The sequence below is a fragment of the Dicentrarchus labrax genome, unplaced genomic scaffold, assembly GCF_905237075.1.
Source record: "Dicentrarchus labrax unplaced genomic scaffold, dlabrax2021, whole genome shotgun sequence".
Taxonomy (NCBI): Eukaryota; Metazoa; Chordata; class Actinopteri; family Moronidae; genus Dicentrarchus; species Dicentrarchus labrax.
Genome location: NW_026136714.1, coordinates 14,125,969 through 14,140,711, shown reverse-complemented (window position 1 = coordinate 14,140,711; position 14,743 = coordinate 14,125,969). Strand labels below are relative to the sequence as shown.

Here is a 14,743-nt window from a genome sequence, read left to right as displayed (position 1 = left end):
GTGTGTGTGTGTGTGTGTGTGTGTGTGTGTGTGTGTGTATGTCATGTGCTACAAGTGCTTTTCCCTTGGCGATTACACACAAATGCTGCGATGTGTGTGATGTGGTGCTGTGGTACATACTGTAATTGTTTAAATCCAATTTATTAAATGAATCAATAGATTTTAATGAACAAGTAACCCCACAGTCTCATTATACTGCTCTAAATGATGAACAGATATATCAATTCACATTATGCTGGTCTATTCACAGAGTTCATTGTCTAATCTAATTTAATATAGTCATATCTAACCCCTCTTCCCATATTACCACCCCACAAACCCTTTCATTGGAAGCCCTGAATGAATGAATTTACATCTTGTGCTGCTCAGAGATGAACTTTCTGTGCACTTTTTGTTCAGATTTGTGGAAATCAGACTAAACAATGCAAAAGTGGCGAAACTAACAAGAAGTAAACATGACAGCATACAAAAGCAACCCACTAATGTGTGAGATAAAAACACAGACCAACAAACACATACATATTAAATCAACGTGTTAGAATCAGTGAATTTTGCAAATGTTGGCAAATGTCCCTGCTCTGAGGTTGGTGGAAATGTAATATGAAATTTAGATGTATAAAATTAAATGAATCAAGAAAGCTCCATGACCTCACAATTAAAATAAATAAGTGAAGTATAAAATAAAGTGGAAGTGTCAGCTGCCTCTATCTCAACGAGACAAAAGACTACATCACCATCTGGTGGCAAATGCAGGAACACATTTAATTATTTTGGGTCAATGAGGTTTTATTACAATGTAGGATACACATGAATTTCAGTTCAGTAATTTTATAAAAATGCAATCAATTCGATCAACAGAATTTTCTTAAAGCTAGAAGCAGTCCATGTCTGTAATTGCCTCAGCTGGCCAGATGTGACATTCACCCCTCCATGTGGGCAAAGTTAAATCACAATGATTGTTGAGTCTAGACATTAGTGTCTTAACTCTGCCTTGTATCCCAGCATGCAACCTCCTTCTGCACACCTGCTCCCTGGCAAAGATAGCACATATAGCTAAGTGTTTGGCTCTGTTGTTCGTTGTCTGTTGACTCCCTTACACCCACATGCACACACACCTCTTGTGTGGATCTGTCTGTCAACACAGTGGTCCAGCCCGGCTCTCCTCACTGCCTGACTGATCCATTCATCTCCTGTGGGGGCCGTAATGAGCCGACCCTCCCCGTTTGGACGGACCTGACAGAGAGAGATTACTTTAAGGCCTGCATGGATTTTCTCCCTTGTCCCCTCCTCCCTATTCCTCTTCCCTGAAAGTGGTTAATTCAAAATGCATTAATGAGGAGCGATGGATAACGCACTCTTCTTTTAATTACCTTCCAACTGAGTTCTTCAGGGGAGGCCTGGTGACTCCCATCTTATGCTGGCCTGTTTGTTTGCTATGCTTTTACTGGTTAAAGTATTTTGTTACCTACAGTTTGTTTTCAGGATAAACATCATATTGATACATTAACAGGTCCGTTATAGAGATACTGTACAGTAAGGTAATAAGTAGCAGGATATAGAAAATAAACTGTCATGAAAATAGTCTTGGTTTGGCTTTGATTCACCTATTCTTTGTTTAATATGACACAATTCGCTGTATCAACTAATTATAGACAAGGTTATTGGGCAAACATCTGGTAATCATTGAGAGTATATTGATATTGTTCAAAATGTACGCTTATTATGCTGAAGTATTGTACATACCGGATACTGGAACATCTTGTGAATAGCTTTTTTGTTGTCTTTGTTTGGCCTGATATAGCAACAAACGCATTTAGAAATTGTGCAGTTATGATTGATGATGCATGCAGATGATGAGAATAATTCTACATAATAGTATAATTACAGAGTGCACTGTGGAATAATTGTTCTGGAGCAGCAAGGGACCTCTTTTCCCAAGGAAACACAATCAGACAGAATGACACATTCAGAGTGCAGTGGCCCTAAATGTAACTACAGCGCTGAGGGAACAAAAATTATTGCTTAAAAAATAAACTGGTGAGGTAATAGTTGGTGCAGTGTCAAAAATCACCACATTGCATTTATATCTGTATACTCTTTGTTTAATTGATCCACCCAGAGTCTGTCATAATGTGTCCTGATAGCTCACTCATTACTGATTCACTCAAGCCTGATCCTAAACCCTGATTGATGTGACCCTGGTCTCAAAGCTTGGCCCGGAGGAAAAACACAAGACAAAGTTAAGATTAATTAAAATTATGAAGAGACACTATTGAAGACCCTTGTAAGATGACTTGTCCTCTCAAAAAAACCATTCATATCAGAGGAACATGTTTGTTTTTGTCATGCACAGGTTAGTCAGAAGAGTCAGAAGAAAACAAATGGGAGAAAATTTCAATATGAGAGACTTGCTTCAGTATAATGTATAGTAGGGCACCTGCAGGGTTAATGATTAAAGACCACTTCTTATGTTTATGGAAGACTATTTTATTCAAAAAGCCCCTTTATAAAAAGTCTCAGGAGGCTCCTACATGTCAGACAGTGGCCTTGTATGTCTTGGAAATCATTCCTTCAGTTGCCGGCAGTGAAAAACAATCAGAAAGCTCTAGTCTGATGCTTTTGTCGATGTGTGTCAGTGTCAGTAGCTTCGTAAAAGCAACCGGTTGGCCAGTGTGGACTATGGTACGAAGTGGAGCCAATGTTTTGTGATAACGTGGCATTGTATAAGACAGAGAAACACTGTAAAGAGTGCAGACCATTTCATTTGTTATGCCTCTTTTGGCAGAGGAACCACCAAAGACAAGGATATGACTAATGCGATGGATTTTTCTGCACTGGCCTTTAAAAACCAAACTCTTCCTTTAGCACAAATTCTATCAATCTTTGCCGATAGTTTATTCCTACCTCTGCATCCTTGAAGAGGAGCTAGGACTGTCTCTGTTGTTATATGTTAAATTCCCTCGAATGTCAACCAGATCTGCTTTCTTTAACTCAGCTTTTAACTCAGAGTGTTCTTGTACATCCAATTTGGGTATATAAAACATAAATGTCCTCTAAACATACAGTTTGAACTCCCTGGTTGAAGTTCCCTCAAACTCTAAAACATGTCTCCTCAGGGCAGGTGGGTGGGCCTTTGACACTCAGTAAATGTGTTCCTTCATCATTCAGCCTCCACTGTGGTCTGGCCAGTCTCACCCAGCTTAATACACATTGATTAGTCCACATAATCAATGCACTCAATGACAATGATTCAGTGCACTGCATAAATGTATCGACTGCAATCAGCTATAAACAGCAGCCCTCTTTTTCATGCATTTTCTGCGTTTTATTAGCTATGTTTTGATGGAACAATAATTGTATGGCTCTCTGTAGAGTTAACAGACATATTTCATTAAGTGATACCGAGACGAGATAAAATCTATTGACCATCTGTCTAGATTTTTGGAAAATAAATAAATAATTGTATGAATGAATAAAAAAATTTTTTGCACAGCAGTGAGTTCCTCCTGACAGCCACCAGAAGGTGGCAATGTTTAGCTGCTGTTGGCATAAAAGTACTGACAGCTCTTTGTTGTTTTCTTATCCTGAAGCACACTAAATTGTATTTTCTGTATCTTAGCAGAGGAGAGTGAACTGAATAAAACAAGAAATATGAGCAGATATTTGACTTTTCCATGCTTAAGATTCAATTACAATCAGGAATCTAAATCAGGAAATAAAGTAGGACAACTGTTGGATATTGTAACCACTAAACTATACTGTAATACAAAACTGTTTTTGGCACCTGCATTCAGATTCAACATGTAAAAAGACATCTAACCTGTTGGTCTGGGTGAGGAAAGTTTTTGGGGAATACCACAACACACCTACCTGTTCATATAAAACACCACCTAAGATGCAAAAAGAGAGCCATGTGATATATCATCTTTCACTAAACAGTTGAATTCAAAGAGAAAGTGCAGTAGGAAAACCCCAGCGTGAAGCATGTAACTTTGCTACTCCTGGTTCCTGTGGCCATGCATGACCAGGTAATGTAATGAATGTTGATAAAGTAGAAAAGCCTGTTTAATCAGGACGGATCACTGTGCAGAGGTGGAGAATGTCAGTGAGAGCAGGCACAGCTGCTTAGTGAGAAATCCAATATTGACTGTCGGGATAAATGTCCTGCATATTCTCTCATCTGTCCCTGGGGCCGTGGTATTATGCCTCTCACGTTAGCACTCCTAATTGGATTAAAAATGGCTTGTTATTGGGAGAAAAATGACTGAGAAAACTATCATGATTATTGCCTCTCAACAATGTTGGCTCTCAGAGCTGAGGAGGTGAAGTAATTGTCATGGTTTTGGAAAATGTCAAAATCGGGCAAATGCAGTCTGTTCTGAAACAAACAGTTGCTTTGATTGATTGTGTTTTAAGATCAAACCAATGGGATACAATGCAGTTGCATTCACTGCCTCATCCATTCATTTGTCTTATAAAGCAAGAAATGTCACATCACAGTCTAGCATTCACAGCATTCATTTGCAACATTCTATACTTTTCATACTTGTTATAATCAACTAGACTTTGTGTGTGTTTGTAGGTAGAAATGTACTGTATGCATGCACGCATGGCTGTGAATGCATGCATGAATGGAAATAAAACAGTCAAATCCATCAGACGTCCTCTGGGTTTTGGTTTGTATACCACCAGGAGCACCCATTAACAGAAAATAAATGCTCGATGCCATAAAGCTGACAGTGTCTCATTCATACTGACACTCTGGCTAAATTACACATAAAAGCACTGATAACATCATCATTAAATATTGATTTTAAGGATGGTTGAAACGAAAACACATCCACACATATTCTGCAGACGAGGGAATTTGGATGAGAGTCAAAGCAGACTGAGCTGAGTGGCTGAAAAAAAAATGCAGCTACTGTGGCTTCTCATGAGAAAAAGATGGACAGAACAGAAGAGGAAGAAGAAAAGGAGAGAGTGGGAAAGGGGGAGAGAGGAGGGTGACAACTAGAGAGAGGTAAAGGGTTGGGGGGGGTAGAAAGAGATTTAAGGCTGAGGCTCAGAGCAGATGTTAGTGTTGATGATGATGGATGCAGGTTGTTGAGATGCAGAGTTGTTATCATGAGAGGCACTCGCAGCCTCCTCACAGCACACTTTCCCCCCAGATGTCACTGTGTGTGTGTGTGTGTGTGTGTGTGTGTGTGTGTGTGTGTGTGTGTGTGTGTGTGTGTGTGTGTGTGTGTGTGTGTGTGTGTGTGTGTGTGTGTGTGTGTGTGTGTGTGTTGCACAGCAAGAGAGAGGGAGATGCTGAAATGAGCAAGCCACATGCCCAAATTAGGTTAACACTAAATGTACTTTATCTATGTTGGTTTTTATGAAGTTGTAGATTGAAATTTCTTTAATGCAAGGAATTTCCTCCTCAGTCTAAACTTAGATCAACTACAAGTAATCACAACTATGAACAAAAGCAATGAGATACAACAAAGGACAGTTTAGAGACTGATTGGCACAGATGAGGCTAATGAACAACTATCTTTTATACTCTTAGGTGCAGACCGGTGAAAAGCAACTTCCTCTAAAGGCCTGAATTGGATTTGTCTAAAGATTTTTCACCTTTATCTCACACAGGGAGAGAGGTTACATTTTCTTGCAATAAACCACGTATCACTGGGTTACCACATACATCCGTGCAATAATCCAAACTCACCAAAAAAACACACACACACATTTGCTGCACAAACACACATAGATAGGCAGCAGGTGGTGTCTGTGTGTGTGAATGGAACATGTTGAGTGGTAACCTGCTCTACACTCTAACCAGATAAAAGGTGCAGGACAGAAACACGTCGGTAATTGATTGCTAATTAGTTCTTTTGTTGTCGTCCATTGTGTCCTGACAGAGCTTTGCCCTGGGCTGTCTATTCAACCACAGACTCTCTGGCCTCGCAGCAAGGAAATAGACATAGCAGTCCATAATGAGACAGACTGATGTAACCCCAGCAGGCGATAGAAGCTGCTTGACAAAGCCTCTGTTATTGAACTCTTGGATGCAAATACATAAGACTTGACAGTGTATCCTCAATAGGAAAGTATGCATGCAAGTCTCATTCCATGATCCATGATGAGGTGATAAATGCCCAGCTGTAGTGTCCCCCCCACCCTCAGCTGCATTCTGCTTTACAGTATGTGTTGCAAAGGACTATGTGCCATTTCCACTGAGTTGCTATACCCACATCTCTCTCCCTCTCTCATCAGTGCATGAGAAATTACCTAATGAGGAATGGGTCGCACATTTCCACAAACTCATTAACCCGCGAGCGAGTGAGACTAATTGCAGCGTTTGGGTAATGTGATTTCACATCTGTTACTGCAGCCCAGGACACAGTAGTCAGCACAGGGCTGGATCTGGTGGGCTGAGCCACACATAGAGCTAGATTTACCAGAACAACACACACACACACACACACACACACACACACACACACACACACACACACACACACACTCAGGCTGACACCGTTGCAGCTCCAGCCTGGATGGGTGGAGCAGCAGTCAGTTTGGCTGTGGTTATAACGTTTGATCAACTGTTGTTATGCAGTATCTTGTAATTACATGCCACTGCAGGGTAGGTGGGCCACCTGCATTCATTCTGCAAAAAAATGACAAACTACTGCAAGGGCAGAGCTGGGATGGGGAGTGTATGGAGGTAAATATACAGTATAAGACAGATAAGCAATTACTTTAAGCAAACAGTCATTAAAGTAAGAAGAAATGTCATCCATTAATTTCTTTCTGTTTCCCTGAAAGATTTATTTTAAAATTTAATGTCAGATTGAGACGGTTGGCCAACTCTTTTCAACAAATAAATGGGTTTATTTATAATATCCACTTACGTCACTGATTTACACTGATACTAGTTTACACTGACTGTAATGGTCGATGAGTATAACAATTAATAACATTCAGATTTTTCCCAATATATACTACACTTTTACTGTGACTATAAATTCAACCCAGAAAAAGATTAAAAGGTTTTTCTACCATGGTTTGTTGTAATTAGGCATTCTTCCACTCTGTAAAATAATACAATGTGGCCTGCTCATTGTATCAGTCTGTAAATGCAATCACAGTGTCGTCCTGTGATAATGCATGGCACACAAAATAATGTCAAAACTGTTTTTTTATTTTATTATTTTATGTTGGAAAACTTTAGGCTATTTAATTCCAGCTAATTGTGTATAACAAAAACATAGGGTTGTAGCACACACACACACACACACACACACACACACACACACACACACACACACACACACACACACACACAGTACAGCACAGAGAGGAATAAATGATTTTTTCAGGGTCTTGACTTGGGTTGGTATTTTCAATAATTCAGTAAATTACTGCAAACAAATTTATGTTAATAGAAAAGGTGGGAACCAACTGTTTAATATGGGAAAAGTAATATACTTTTGTTAATTATGATTAATCCTTTGTTTAACCCCCCTGCATTGTTACAGAAACTCCAATTATAAGTTTACAGGCAGTGGGACTGCTTATGGTAATGCCATATCTCATCAATTACCATCCCGTGACCGTAAATTGGCCTCAGCGCTGACAACGAGATGAGGTTAACACGCTGATTAATTTGAGCTGCTGTGATTTCAGGCTCAAGTTGACACTTATAATCTTTGACACAAAACAGTGAGGTCCGCTCACTTTCATAATGGAAAAATTTTATTTACTTCTTCCGGAGCTGAGTTTATAGACATTACATCTCATATCAGGATAATTTGAAATTTAAGTAACGCAAACAAGGTGAGAGTTTTGCTTATTACAGAACTGCTGTGGAAGTAATAAGGAATTTTAAATAAATGTCAAATGATCAAAAGGTGTAAAGGCTAAACTGTTTAACGCTGATTATCTGTATTTTTATTTTTGTGCAATTACATGCAATGTAACACTATACAAGTTAGGCCCAATAATAAATCAGAAATAATGAAAACATGTCAGTTTACCAACTTCAGCATGACAATGTGTCAGTTTGGATTAATACATGTCATAGAGGTTTCGGTTTGTCCATTGCCTTAAAAAACATATTCTTATTTTAATATGCTTATTGATACAGTAGCCATTTAGTTGCCAGCACAGAAATATGCAAACACATTTTATTTCCCCTTATAATTAGCCTAGGAAACACCCGGATCGACATGTTTATTATTTATGAAATTGATATTTAGCTAATTGCTCATTGTTGTTGTTATTGCGAGACAGCTCCCTCCATAAAACATCTGTTCGTGCTGCATAAGAAGACTGAAGTTAACCAGTGAACACGTTATTGATACAAACAGTGGTGCACAAATGTGAGATTTGCCTAAAGTGTATTGCTGTAATTCAATTTTCTAAAAAAAAAATGTCTGTGTGTAAGTCCATGTAAAAATGTCCCTGTGTTTTCTATAGGTGTATCTTCACTATGACCCTGCAGAAGTATTAAACATGTACCACCGCCAATAACCGGTGCCAGAGATAAACTGTTGATTCTTTAAACTGTGTGAATAATAATATGAAACCTATACAGTGAGAGTGCCTTGGACCATCAGTAACTCAAAAGTGAAGATCGCCTTAACCACTTTAATGACACCGCAGTAAAATACTGGACAGTATGTACACAATCAGCTACCTAATATAAGATGGCACTGTTGCTGTGGGATGTCATATACACAGGAGTAACCTGCAGGTATATCAGACTAAAGTGGGACCCAGATAAAGGTTGATAGGTATAGTCTATTAGGGTTATTGACAGGCTAATTGCAGTTATGCATATTTCTGTAACATTCATATGAGAACAGAGCGCCCTTGTATTTTCTCCTGTGACAATCCCATCATAACCCCAGTTGGATATTACAGCAACTTTTTCTGCAACTGATCGATTATGTCATTTCTGCTTCGTGAGATTGAGATCATCAGCCAACTTTAGCCTTAAAATAAAAGCTGTAGACACTGTATGCTGGTACACACTATAGACATAGACACACACAGGCCTGTGATTCCTCTAGTTTAGTTACAGTCCATCCAGTCCGCTCAGTGGGATGACCGTCATGGTTAAAAGCAATGACCGTCACATCACAGCACTGACATCTTTACCGCTGCTGTCTGCCACCGTGGGACCATGGGACCAGTCACCCTTCATAAACCCTTTAACCCTGTCACCTCAAACACTGGAGAAAAAAACATATATATAGTAAATATATATATATGCTATATACAGTATCTTAGCAGTCAAGCCCATCATATAGGCCTATATATAAAACAATAATATTGTAATAATCAAATGATCATTTTTGATGTAATCCAAATAAAGTAAATTCCTGCACAATTAAATAATATAAAGTACCATCTACAACCTAGAACAAGGGTACTGGGGTCACATATTTTTCAGTGCCTGTAGAAATTTGTACAAAATGGTCGTTATGATACCTCGTTCAATTCAATGGAGACATGAATCATTCTTGTTTTGACATTCTTGAAAATTACTTTTATTTGTTTCTTCATTTTAAATTGGTACAAACCCGTCAATGTGGTGCATTTCGATGTAAGATCAAACATTTAAGAAATGTGTCAAGTAATAGCACATACAATAAGTTAAAACATGTCACAAAAAAGACCAGCGGGTACATAGCAAGAATGTTTTATCTACACAAAACATCCTAAAACAGAGTAGGCCTACTGAAAGATCATTGCATTTTTTTCCTCTTTAGATTTTATGTTCCCGTCTCATGCAGACGAGACTGGGGTCGCCTAACAAAGGTACCTCTTCAATCTGAGTGGGCACCATTTTCTCCTTAAATTATCCAAGCGTTTAAATCCACATGCACAGTGCATGCCTGAGACCCAGTTCAATAGGCCCACCTACAGTATGGTGCGTGTCTGGTAGGCTGTTACCAAAATGTATACCCAATCTTATAAATAACCGTTTGACATAACACAACTTCACCTGAACACAATAACATGTGTGCGTAAAGACACACTCAGTGAAAACGTAAATACGACGATTGTTTGGCTCCCAGTAATTAGGGCCTATAGTCTAGAGATCATTACAATAGTATTTATCATCAATAGTTGATAAAATCCTTTTGAATTAACAAGATAAATAACCCCAAACCCAAGTTATTTTTTTCCTTCCATTTGTCCATCAGTGTTGTCCTTTTTCTTTTCGTCATTATGTCTAGATGAAGTCACATACAGTCTCCATTTTCTCACATTTTCAGGCCTGATTGGCTCGCTCGCTCTCACGTTTTGATCTAAATAGCGGGAATAAAAACAGAAAAAGAGCCACAGGGCTGGGCTGGGAGAGGGAGTTTGGAGGAGAGGGGTGTGGTGGCGTGTATTTGAAAAGTCACTAAGTGAAACTCATGGACACTGTGTGCTCCAGCGCTTTGCGCCGCAGTGACGCGATGCTTGTCCCTCTCCACATGTCACTGTCCGGGGAACTACACAGCTGCGGGGAGCCCGTTACGTTCGTGGGGCCGGAGAGAGAGGCCGACATTCCAGGGAAATGCGACTGGTAGAGGTGGGACTGCAGACCGGAGCCGTTGGAGGACAGGCCGTTGGAGAGACCCATGGAGTTTGGTGGCGGGCCTGGACCCAGACTGCACTGTGACAGAGACTGTGGCATTCCCGGCTGGCGACCCAGGGCCGGCGGGAGCTGCAGCTGGGACACCCCTGGCATCCCCGTGGCCCAGCGAGAGTCGTTGGCGTGGAAGGAGCACAGGCTGTTCTCCATGGCGGCCGCGGCAGAGAACTGTGGCAGGCCCGGTGTTGGGAGCAGCGTCCCCGGGGAGCGGAAAACATTGGTGGTCTTCTTCCTTTTCTTCCACTTAGCGCGTCTGTTCTGAAACCAGACCTGTAAGCAGAGAGAGAAAACCGTGAGCCACCAGAAGCACAGACCGAGGAGCATATGCCTGGAGTATCTGTTTATTACACCGTGAGGAGGGCAGCAAGGTGGAAGCATGTCCCTACAGTGTGTGTTACCACGGGAGAACACTACCATTACGCACGATAATATCACTGAAGTCTCTCCACACTCAGACAAACTTTAGGGCTCTAATAGGACATTAGGGTCTTGTCTAGAGAATATTAATACAATATAACCGATCCACCCTGCTACAGTGTCATTGAGCAACACAGATGCTCTACTAGCTATGGGGCCCGGCCTGAGTCTGGTCGTATACTGTTTGACCACTGAGGCAAACGAAATTAACAAGACATAAATGTAGACCTTCTGCAACTGACCTCAAGACCTCTTATCACAATATATTCACGATCTCTAGTGCAGATCTTTGAGGGAGCACTGTCTAATAGCAGGTACCATTCATGAATCCCTCTAGTAGAAAATAAGTAAAGCCTATATAACTCAGAAACTGCAAATATCAACCATTCTGCTGCTGTTAACATGTTATTCTGTTTCCAAACAGCTATAGATGGAACTAAAACAGTGAAAACACTAACGTTATTTCATCGTAAATAAAATACAACAGGGCTCTTTGTATTTAAAAAAAAAACAGCCGTCACAGATGGTTTTATTACTTGTGTTCCGCAGCAGTTGGCCGAACAATTTATCTTTCTAACATCTTATTTACAAGCAGATTAACTGAAAATTACCCTAAATACCGTGTGGCCTGAAATACAAACATTACTGTACACACACACACACACACACACACACACACACACACACAAATAAATAAAATCTACCCATCCAAACACGCACAAGCGCGAAAACCACAAACACGCCGAGACCACGTACACAGCTAAAAAACGCACGCTTGTCCCCGTTTGGGCTTTATAAAGATTTCATCATCCTCGGGCGTGATTAATGCGCGCGCGAGCCCGTGAGTCGATGCCTCCGTATTAAAAGTGAAATCTCGCTCTCATTCCGCTCAGCCATCCGTGAAACGTCGCCCAAACCCATTACACTCGGGGGGGGAAAGAAAATGCAATTTCTCATTCCATTAAAAAAGTACAATATATTCTTGAGTCCTATTAAGACGTCGCTGATGGAGCATTTTAAAGGAGAGGCTGTGGAGGCACGCACGCACGCACGCACGCACGTTGGGGCAACACGCCCACTGAAGGCTGCACCTGCACGGGCCTGCACTAATGTTTACCAACAGCGAAGCACGAGCAGACCTGCACCAAGCGGTTAGCATCCTGCACCAGATAGAATAAAGGATTGATTATTAAGTTGACTAATGATTATACTGGTTTTATTGCTTTCAGTGGGATCATTTGCATGAATTTCACATCACTGGTTAATAACCCGTTCACTGTTATAAATAAGACTGAAATTGGTTGATAATGTGTTTGGTTTATTAGAGCTCGGTATGTTCCTGCATGCTTGTTCAAAAAGAAGCACTGTATGTCACAGCCAGTTTGAGCTTTTTTAAAAAAGTGCTTCACATGTTAAATAAAAAAAATAATACTGTTATTAAATACATTTTTATTTGCCAAAAAAATAAATAATAATATGTGCCACACATTCCCGCCCTATAATTAAGTAAAAAGTGGGAATTATAGTTTGAAAATGAAATTCTTCTAGACATACTCTTATTTTGTCCAGGGTTTGTTATGGTAAAAAAATATATAAAAATAATTATCAAGGGCTTAATAACACTTGTGTAATTTTGTGCAAATGTTGCAGGTCCACATTTAAAATTTGCACAGAAACAAATGTAAAAAAAAACAACTTTCAGACACCCGATTTCAATATTTCCGAGTACAGACCCCACAGGTGGTGTTGAGCAATATTTTCTAAAATATTTCTAAAATCCATCTGAATATTTCTGACCGGATTCCTGCTCGTTATCAGCAGAAATGTTTCAGCACCTTGGACAGAGTGCTTTATATGTGAGGTGGGGCTCGGCTTCTTAAAATAAATATCGCTTACTATCAGGCTGAACAAATGATAAGATACTGTAATCATATAATTCACTTAAAATAGGCTTGAATTGGAATATTTTCTAAAATAACTCTTAATTATAAATATCAGAAAACAACGAATCTACCCTTTTTATGCAGAGTTGTTTTCCATGTATTGTGCGTAGGGCAGGTTATAGTGCTGTGTATAAACCTAAAAACGAAATATTTTAAGTGATTCTATCACTTTAATGACAGTACATAAAAGTACAGTTTAGGTTATGTTTGATGTAACTTAATCACCAGTCCACTCCACCCGTTAGCTTTGATATTACAAGCATTTGCACCCAATCTTTCTACTGGCCACAACATTTATGAGTGACAAATAACTGAAAATACATTGTGCTAATTAAAAAAAAAATCATCAGTGACTACACTGTCTTTTATAAGAGAGAACACCGGTCATGATCCCGCTCCTGATATGAATCTAGCCCATTTTGCTCAATGCCTTCCAGATGGATTCAAAGGAGGATTTTTGGACATTTATTTGATGCTGAAAAACCCTACAAGATCAAGTCTGGACAACCACACCCTGCCACTGCATGCCAGTGTCTGCATACTGTCAAATCATCCACATTGCACAACTGTTTACCTGAACTCTGGACTCGGTGAGACCGATCCTCAGCGCAAGTTCCTCCCTCATGAAGATGTCAGGGTAGTGGGTTTTGGCGAAGCTGCGCTCCAGCTCGTTGAGCTGCGCCGGGGTGAAGCGCGTCCTGTGCCGCTTCTGTTTCTGCTGGCTGGAGGTCTGACCGGAGCTCTGCTGCGGTTGCTGCTGCTGCTTCTCCTGCTCCTTCCCGTTCACCGGCATGCCGGCAGAGTTGGTTCCCACAGTGGCGATGTCTTCTCCCGGCAGGAGAGTGGTTCCTTCTACAGAGTCTGAACCAGGGGCCATGTCTCCCGGATGCCCCTGGTCTGGCACCCCACCACCCAGCCGGCACTTGAGAGCCTCTCGGTGTCCGAGTAACTCTGCAGCATCCTTCATCCCTGAGAGGATGAGGAGGAGAGAGGCTTTGAGTATATACATGGCAATTCTTAAAGCGCAGCATCTTTAAATGAGAGATACATGAAATAGCTTTGCTTCTTTATGACAAACAGGAAGATCCATTTAAACAACATGACAAATAAACTCAATGAAGCTTAAGGTCGTAATTTTATACCGTAATTTTTGCTGTCAGATCATTTCTCATTCCTGATAAATTACTGTAAAGAATTGCTTCGACCAACAATAAACCACTTAGCTGTTAACATAATTATCTACACAGTCTATCTATCACTTCACAAGGTTGAACAAGAAGTTGAAATCTTACACTGGAGTTTAGGGCCGGAGTTTAGTGATGATAACTCACCGAGCCGAGCATCCAGGAGGTCGGCGTGAGAAAGCATCGCGTACCGCTCCAGGGCGAAAGGCGCTCCAAAAAAACCCTACAACTTTGGGGCAATTTAAAAAGTATATATCGTCTAAATGAACGAAAATTCGGTTTGTGGTTAAAAAAAGGAGGTCCCTTGCATTATAATGCCCTTTAGAGCGACGGGGAGGCGCTTATTAGTTGAAAGAACCCGTGAGCTTCCTCAAATAAGAGCCAATCAGAGCGGGAGCTTGGAAATGTCAGCGACGTGACTCCCCCCTCTTTTTTCCGTTTTTTTTTCGCACTCATACGCACGCACGCAGGCACGCAGGCATGCGCGCCCCAAACGCGCACGAAACACTACAATTCAATTCAATCCTGTGCCATTCCGTCCTCTGATTTATTAGCTTTTCATG

The 14,743-nt window shown here is 40.5% G+C and overlaps 1 protein-coding gene across 2 annotated transcripts; it reads right to left on the bottom strand.

Annotated features, from left to right (window-relative positions):
* Positions 1 to 9,523: 9,523 nt before the first annotated feature.
* On the bottom strand, positions 9,524 to 14,500 carry LOC127376545 (homeobox protein orthopedia B-like). Of its 2 annotated transcripts, none has more exons than XM_051423531.1 (3): positions 14,289 to 14,500; positions 13,571 to 13,965; positions 9,524 to 10,906 (listed from the first exon to the last, which is right to left on the bottom strand). In XM_051423531.1, exons 1-3 carry the CDS (start codon positions 14,362 to 14,364, stop codon positions 10,403 to 10,405), a joined length of 975 nt encoding a protein of 324 aa, XP_051279491.1. In that variant the 5' UTR covers positions 14,365 to 14,500; the 3' UTR covers positions 9,524 to 10,402. The 2 variants fall into 2 exon arrangements, with proteins under 2 accessions (XP_051279491.1, XP_051279492.1); XM_051423532.1 differs by having other exon boundaries at positions 14,328 to 14,500.
* Positions 14,501 to 14,743: the final 243 nt, after the last annotated feature.